The sequence below is a fragment of the Apteryx rowi genome, unplaced genomic scaffold (assembly GCF_003343035.1).
Source record: "Apteryx rowi isolate R43461 unplaced genomic scaffold, aptRow1 scaffold_323, whole genome shotgun sequence".
In the NCBI taxonomy this organism is placed as follows: domain Eukaryota; kingdom Metazoa; phylum Chordata; class Aves; order Apterygiformes; family Apterygidae; genus Apteryx; species Apteryx rowi.
Window position 1 is genome coordinate 343,267 of NW_020449675.1, and position 6,872 is coordinate 350,138.

Consider the following 6,872-nt stretch of genomic DNA (forward strand, 5'->3'; position numbering starts at 1 on the left):
GCTCACCTCACCTCACCTCAGCACAGCACAGCACAGCTCCGCTCACCTTAGCTCCGCTCAGCTCCGCTCGGCTCCGCACGGCTCCGTGTCCCGGCAGGGGCCCCACGGGCACGGCTGAGCAAGGGCCGTGGGGCCCGGCTGGCCCGACCCGGTGCCCGGGGGTCTCCCGACCCCCGCAGCTCCCCGCYGCCCCTCGCCCGCATGGGGCCGGCTCTGCCCACGCTCCCGCGGCCCCAATCCCCGGCCCCGCTCACGGGGTCCCGGCCGCCCACCTGCCCCGCGCAGCGCCCCGGCCGCCCGCCCAGCCCGCACAGCCGCCACACCGAGCTGCCCTGCAAGAGCTTTATTCCCGCACGGGGCCCAGGGGCCAGCAACCGCGGCACGGCAGCGGCCGGCAGCCGGGGTCCTCCCAGGCGGCGTTGGCGAGGGCTAGCCCACGTCTTCCCTGAACACGGCCACGGCCTGTCGCCCCTCCGGGACGTAGCTGAGGGCATCCACCTCTCCCCCGCCGCGGCTGCTCTTCTGGAAGTGAATCTCCAGGGCGTCCCTCGTGAGCTCTTCATCCAGCACATCCGGGATCCCCGAGAGAAGAACGGTCCTGGCGCAGCGGGACGGCCGGAGCTGGCAAGGGCAGAGGAGGGGAGCTGCACCAGGCCTTGCACCACGTGCGCAAAGCGTCACACAGAGAAAAAGTTCCCTTTCCTGGGGCGTTTTCTGGAGAGGGTTTGGAAACTACTCCGATTTCAGGGAGCGCAGGGCTGMGGCCACCAGCAACCTCCGGCTTGCTGCTGATGGGCCAGGGGGGTGGAAAGACCTTCGGGAGCCCCCAGCCCCTGCTGGGCTCGCTCTGAGCTGGCAGGGTGCTGTTTAGCTCCAGGGCTTGTGTCCTTACCTGCAGACTGGTGATGTCTCCGCTCACGTAGGGCGATATTTTGATCTCATATTTTGCTTTCCTGATAGGGAACTGGACACATCCTCTAGCTATTAGCTGCTCCGCCACTGCAGGAGGAGAGGAAAGCCCTGAGGTGCCCCGGCCACTGCTGAGCTCCGGCAGAGGTTAAGTTCCCGGCACAGATCCCGAGACCGGCCCCAGCTCGCTCTCCTGTGCCCGTCCCCTGACATGCATGGCCCCCAGAGCTGGCTGGATCCCCCCTTGCTGGTGGCCCGGCGCACCCCACGCACCTCCATCCTGCACGAAGCTCAGCATCACCTGGCTGGTGTCATCCAGGAACTCCAAGGTCTCCACCTCACCACCTCCATTCTTCGTCTTGCTGAAGAAGAGCTCCAGCTTGTCCAGCAGCGTCTCCTCGGGGATGCCCAGGCTGGGCAGGCCAGACACCAGGATCCGCCGGCAGCTCCGGCTCAGGCTGATCTGCAGGGGGGGCACGGGCCAGTCGGCGCGCTGGCAGGGGGTGCGTGCCAGCCGGGGCAGCGTGGGGCCAYGCAGAGCCGGGCAGCGCAGGCCGTACCTCCAGGGCCGAGGGCAGCAGCAGCTCCACTGGCTCTGCCCGCACCTGCACTCGGCACTTGTCCAGCTCCTCCCCGTGGCTCAGCTCCACGACGTGCTCCTTCAGCTCCATGATCCTCTGGGCCACTGCAAACCGGGGAAGCCCCGCGGTGCCGGGATCAGCGAGCAGCGGGACAGGACACGGGGCAGATAAAGCGTTGGAGAGGGGCCCAGCCGTGCCCGTGCGTGCAGGGGGCCGTGGCGCTCGCGCCGGGGCCGGGGCTGGGCGAGCCGCAAGGCCAGCCCAGGAGGGATGCAGGGCAGGCCCCGCGGACCCGGGCACCTGCCGGTGGCAGCGCCGCTCTCCAGCTCTTACCCTCTGGCTTCTCGAAGGTAATGAGGGCTGAGCCACCCGGCAGCGGGTAGTGGATCAGCGGTGTCAGCGTCAGCGTGCTCACGTCCTCCTTGTCCGTCACCTGGCCCTTAAACACCATTTTCCTCTCTGGCAGGGAAGGCAGCAGCTAGGGCAGAATACACAGAGAGCGCCTGGAGGTGACCTGACCCTGCACAGGGCCTGTCCCTGCCAAGACGCCGACGAGAAACAAGCTCATGGCTCAGAAAAAACAGCTGGAGACTCTTAGCAGAGGCTCTCCTAGGATTTGGCAGTGCCCAGGGTCCCAAAGCCACCTGGCACTTTGATCCCACCTGCTCATAGGAGCTGGGCCAGTCGTCCCCCTGCCCAGCTGTGGTCACCTGCGGCCCTGCCAGCTGCCGCGCTCAGCCAGGCTGCCTCCCTTGAGAGCAGACACGAGCGGCCGTGTGCGAAGAGTCAGGTGTGTCCCCCCCACCCCCAAATTACTGTCGCCAAATCCTCCGCGAGGCCCCTCCTCTTCACTTGTTCCAGTCTCTTTTCCAGCATCTGCTTCTCCTGCCTCAGTCTGCTCCTCTCCTCCTTTGCTAAATGAATGGTCTCCTGGAAGGAAAGACACGACGAGCACTAAGGGAACCATCGGGAGGGAAGCGAGGGGGTTACCCCTGATCAGCATTACTCCTGATCGAAGCAGAGCACTGCTCTTTGATGTGTGTCCCCCACCCATACATCCCTTACTCCTGCTCCGGACCACTGCAGCCCTGCCACTGCTCCTTGCTCCTGACCACGGCCATTCCTCCCACCCASCGCAGCGCAGGCCCATTGCTCAGCACAAGCCTGTTGTGATGGTCCGTGAGACCTCCACATGGTTCAGAGCAAAGTTATCTTAGAGCAGTGAGGTGAGTGATGTGGCCGGGCCATCCCCTGCCACTTTTCCAAGCCCCAGACAAATCCTCCAACTACTGACCTGGCAGGATGCCACACAGACCCTGCTCACAGACATTTGTTGCTCAAGATGCTTATGAAAGTATTCTCCCTCTTTCCACAGCTCCCGTGTCCTCTGCTCTGCAGCTTCCTTGGCTGTTTGTAGCTCCACGCAGTCTTGCTCCAGAGCACTGCAAAGCTCCTGAGATGTACCATCAGACAGAGTGAGATGCCCTGCAGACACGAGCGGCTGTGTCCAACCCCAGCCCATACCGCTTGGTTGGGAGGGAGGCAGGCTGCCCCCCAAGTGGAGCCCCAGACTCCAGGACAGGTAACCATGGATGTACACCCCACCACCACCTCCAGCTCATACAGGAGCAGAGCAGATAGCTCACAGTCCAAGGGGGGAAAAAAAACAAAAAACAGAAATCTGTCAGAGTCCAAATGCAGAGAGCTTGCAAGGAGGTAGGATAACATGTGAAAAGCCACCACCAAGATGATGGGAATATTCTGCTTGCCACATTCACTGGGGCAGGACAGCTGCCATGGCCATATGAGGAGATAAAGTGGGAGGCTTTGGGGCTGATGCTGATAGCAAAGTGCTGGAAGAGGCTGGCTCAGGAAGCGTGGCAGCTCCAGCCTTGGAAAGGCGTGGGGGTTTGCAACCGGCGTACCTTGTAACGCTCGATCTCCTGCCGGACTCGCTCCGGGGTCATCTCCAGGAGGCTGTTCTCTGCTTCCGCAGGCATGGACAGCTGGATGAAGGACTCCTGAGGGCCGAGAGGGGTTAGCAGCCCTGCCCCAACACCCGCCGCTCCCCAGAACATCCCGTCTGCATGCCGCAGCAGCCCCCCGTCGCGCTCGGGGCTCCCTCTCAGCACTGCCGTGAAGGACCCCGCACCCTGCCCCGAGAGCACCCTCATCCCACCCCACAGCCCCCAGGGGCTCGATGCCGCGTTCGCAGGCTGTGCAGCGAGCTTGGGCTACCTCCTTCAGGTCCATTCCTGCAGTGCCTGGGCCTGAGGAAGGAAAACGTTGGCATGTCAGCCTGCAGCACCGCTGGCACCCACCACCCTGGGGAGCACCCAGCTGCCCCCATGCTACTCCCCGCAGCAGCCCTGCGCGCCCGCAGCTCCTGTGCTCGAGGGCAGCCCAGCGCCTCCGCACAGCACCCCGCCCCCCCCCTCCCCCGGGGCTCCTGTGCTCCAGGGACAGCCCGGCATCCCAGCCCGGCGCCCCAGCCCACCCGCGGCTCCTGGCGCCCGCTGGCCCGGGACACCCCGCTGCCTCCGGGCACCCACCCGCCCGGCGCGGCCGCCTCCCGGCCCGTAGCTCCGCTCGGCCCCGTTTCGCTTTCGCTTCCGCCGCGGCTCCGCCTCCGGCCCCGCCGCCCCCGGTGCTGCTGGGACCCGCGGGCCGCGAGCGCCACCCGGGCCGGGCGCAGGGGCGCTGCCGGGGGCCGAGGCTGCTCCCGAGCTCCGCGTCCTGCAGCGCAGCACAACTTCGGCCAAACAAACCCCCTTCGGTCAGTCTCGCCTTTCCCCTCCTGCCCCCAACGCGCTCGCCTGCCTCGCACGTGCGGCTCCACCACTGCCGCTAACCAGAGATAGAACATTCACACAGGTAACAACAATTTAACAGCCCACATGCACTGCACAAGCCCCTCTCTTTCCCAGAGGACCAGAACCAGGAGGAATGAACATCTGGAATTAACCCTTCAATCTCACATCCCCCTTCTCCAAGGGGAGATTTTTAAATACTGACAGGAATAAAAGTAGCAGTAACAGTAAAACCACCATACTTCAGCACCAGAAAGGGCAAACAATTGTCTCTTGCTCCTCTGCAAAGCAGTGAAAGCCTTAGGACAGTCCCAGAGAGACATGTTCCACCCCTATTTCAGGTCATATAATGCTCCATGAAATTCTTTTAAACCTGCCTGGACTGCAATTGCTTTGCAGCTAATTGAAGGAAACACAAAGCAAGAAAGTCTTTATCACCAAGAAAAATGCCTAGCAATGTTTTTTATACAAGCAACAAAATGTTTTTTAGTAAACATTTATTGATGCAGCCTTGATACAAGTTTAGAATCGTAGCTTCTGGAAGAACCACTTATTCTTGCCAGTCTTGTATCTGAAAAAGAGGAGTATGAGCATTAGAGGACACTCTATACCAACAGGCAAAAAGGGAACAGCCCAAAACATTCACTTATCCATCCATATCCTCCCACACAGGCATAATCAGTGCTCCGATTACCCAGAAGTAGTTCACCTCATCTCTTCATCCCCATTTGACAGTTAAACCACCGGTGAAAGGCCCAGTGGCAGTTAATAGCAGCTTCCAGATTTTCTCACCAAGCCTTCACATGAAGGACACCCAAACTACAGGAGATTCCACACCAAGAAATAGTACAAAAGCATACTGCAGTTTCATATGCATTTTTATTAGGAGCACACCCATCAGAAGCTGCACTGAGAAAAAACAGCCTACGTTTACGGGCAGAGATGTTCAGTGCATATGTGCTTTAAAACATGCAGCTCCCTGCACAGAGCACTCCTGCGCTGTCAGCAGCAGAGCCCTGCTTTTTGCTGGGGTGGCACAGCTCCTTTTACTGAAGGAGTTTCCAAACTGACTGCTGAGGAGCAAAGACATTAACCACAAACACTTCTGGGCAAAGCATCAGTGCTGTCCCATTGCACTAAAGCCAGCGACAGATACCCAATGAATTCAAGGCAATAAGATGGCAAGAAATCATCTGGCACCTGAAGAGCCCCATGAGGCTGCAGCATAGGCATAGATGCCTACACAAGTGCACTGCTGTTATAAAGCACCCCAATCTCAGTGAAACGCACAGCCTTTCAGCCCACAGGGTCTAGTTTCTTGAGGGGACAGTTGTGTAAACAAGTGCAAGATGTACAAAGAACTCAGATACCCAACAAAATGTACTCAGGGAAGTTGGGACAGAGGTGTCCACCCTGGAATTCAACCAGGATCACGAGTCCTAAAGCAAGGAATGAGCACTGTTGCCACTGAAAAGACAAGCTGACAACTCACCTTTCCTCAAATTTCACCTTAGCTTCACGCCTTGCTTTGCGTTTTAGTGCAGGGTCCCTGAACACATCTTTGTTGACAACTGTTTTGTCCAGAGGGATATCAACAGAATACCTGGGGAAGAGAGTAGCAAGGTTGGAAACAATCAAGGCATCTGGTGTAAGGACAAGAACACAATGAACAACTGAAGCCTGTCAAATGCACAAACTAGTGCCAGATTAAGAAACTACAGCATTTCAAATTTTCCTATTTCAGGAAAGCACCAGACCACTGAAGCATCCAGAAACATTTAATTCAATATATAAAGGAAAAAGGTGCATTCTTGACAGAAGACAAGCAAGTGTCCCGCATTTTGTACTTAGCAGCACGTAACAGCAGAAGCTGCAAGTAAAAAGGAAAAAGCAAGCTTACTGGGTCATGACAGCTCTGTTACAACCATCAAGTTCTCACAACTGTTTCAGTAGTTCACCTGCTGAGGTTCCATGATCAAGTCAATGGAAAGCAAATGTGGCTGCAGTAAAAGCCGGCTGCATTAACCACTTGAAGTGCATGAATACTTCACTCCCGTTTTGCCATCCCTCAAGCCTACCACCACCGAACAAAACCAGGTTTTTGCAGAACGTGCGCCCCACATTCATTCTTTAGGGGCGGCACCAGCAGCTCAGGTGCCCACCCCGCTGGCAGCTCTCCCGTGACTGCGCTCACCTGGTGGGCATCAGGTGGTTGTAGTTGTACACCTTCACGAACGACTTGATCTTGGACCTCTTGGCGATCTTCTTCTTGCCCATAGCGGCGGTCACCTTGCGCGGGTAGCGGTCGATGCCGGCCACCAGCGCGTGGCTGTAGGGCCGGTCCGAGGTGCCGTCGTCAATGTTCTGCAACACAGCGCGACGGTCACGGGCCGCCGCTCGGCCAGGAGCCGCCCCGGGCTGCCCCGCGGCGCCCGGCCCGCACTCACCTTCACGATGACGGCCTTACGCCCCGAGTAGCGGCCGGCCAGCACCAGCACCACCTTCCCCGGCTTCATGAACTTCCCCATCTCTGCGGGGACAGCACGCCGCAGTCAGGACAGGACAGGACAGG

At 59.3% G+C, this 6,872-nt stretch overlaps 2 protein-coding genes across 5 annotated transcripts; both read right to left on the reverse strand.

The window, feature by feature from the left end:
• Nucleotides 1-328: 328 nt before the first annotated feature.
• On the reverse strand, nt 329-4,099 carry IFI35 (interferon induced protein 35). 4 transcript variants are annotated; one of them, XM_026071310.1, is made up of 10 exons: nt 4,043-4,099; nt 3,729-3,760; nt 3,416-3,511; nt 2,785-2,943; nt 2,307-2,420; nt 1,824-1,968; nt 1,515-1,594; nt 1,183-1,372; nt 893-999; nt 329-621 (listed from the first exon to the last, which is right to left on the reverse strand). In XM_026071310.1, the coding sequence occupies exons 2-10, from the start codon at nt 3,741-3,743 to the stop codon at nt 430-432; spliced, it is 1,098 nt and encodes a 365-aa protein (XP_025927095.1). In that variant the 5' UTR covers nt 3,744-3,760; nt 4,043-4,099; the 3' UTR covers nt 329-429. The 4 variants fall into 4 exon arrangements, with proteins under 4 accessions (XP_025927095.1, XP_025927092.1, XP_025927093.1 ...); XM_026071307.1 differs by having other exon boundaries at nt 1,470-1,594; XM_026071308.1 differs by having other exon boundaries at nt 1,470-1,594; nt 3,988-4,056.
• Nucleotides 4,100-4,780: 681 nt separating this feature from the next.
• On the reverse strand, nt 4,781-6,866 carry RPL27 (ribosomal protein L27). Its single transcript, XM_026071234.1, has 4 exons — nt 6,748-6,866; nt 6,495-6,664; nt 5,793-5,903; nt 4,781-4,871 (listed from the first exon to the last, which is right to left on the reverse strand). The coding sequence occupies exons 1-4, from the start codon at nt 6,826-6,828 to the stop codon at nt 4,823-4,825; spliced, it is 411 nt and encodes a 136-aa protein (XP_025927019.1). The 5' UTR covers nt 6,829-6,866; the 3' UTR covers nt 4,781-4,822.
• Between the last annotated feature and the right edge of the window lie 6 nt (nt 6,867-6,872).

What these genes read in the sequence shown, in the direction of transcription:
- IFI35 (XM_026071307.1), bottom strand. An exon ending in TCTGTGTGGCATCCTGCCAG is followed by an intron (nt 2,421 to 2,784) that starts GTCAGTAGTTGG and finishes CTTTCCTTCCAG; the next exon opens with GAGACCATTCATTTAGCAAA. An exon ending in TCGCGGAGGATTTGGCGACA is followed by an intron (nt 1,969 to 2,306) that starts GTAATTTGGGGG and finishes ATTCTGCCCTAG; the next exon opens with CTGCTGCCTTCCCTGCCAGA.
- RPL27 (XM_026071234.1), bottom strand. Translation starts at nt 6,828, where the DNA reads ATGGGGAAGTTCATGAAGCCGGGGAAGGTGGTGCTGGTGCTGGCCGGC. An exon ending in GTAAGGCCGTCATCGTGAAG is followed by an intron (nt 6,665 to 6,747) that starts GTGAGTGCGGGC and finishes GCTGTGTTGCAG; the next exon opens with AACATTGACGACGGCACCTC. An exon ending in AACCACCTGATGCCCACCAG is followed by an intron (nt 5,904 to 6,494) that starts GTGAGCGCAGTC and finishes TCTCTTCCCCAG; the next exon opens with GTATTCTGTTGATATCCCTC.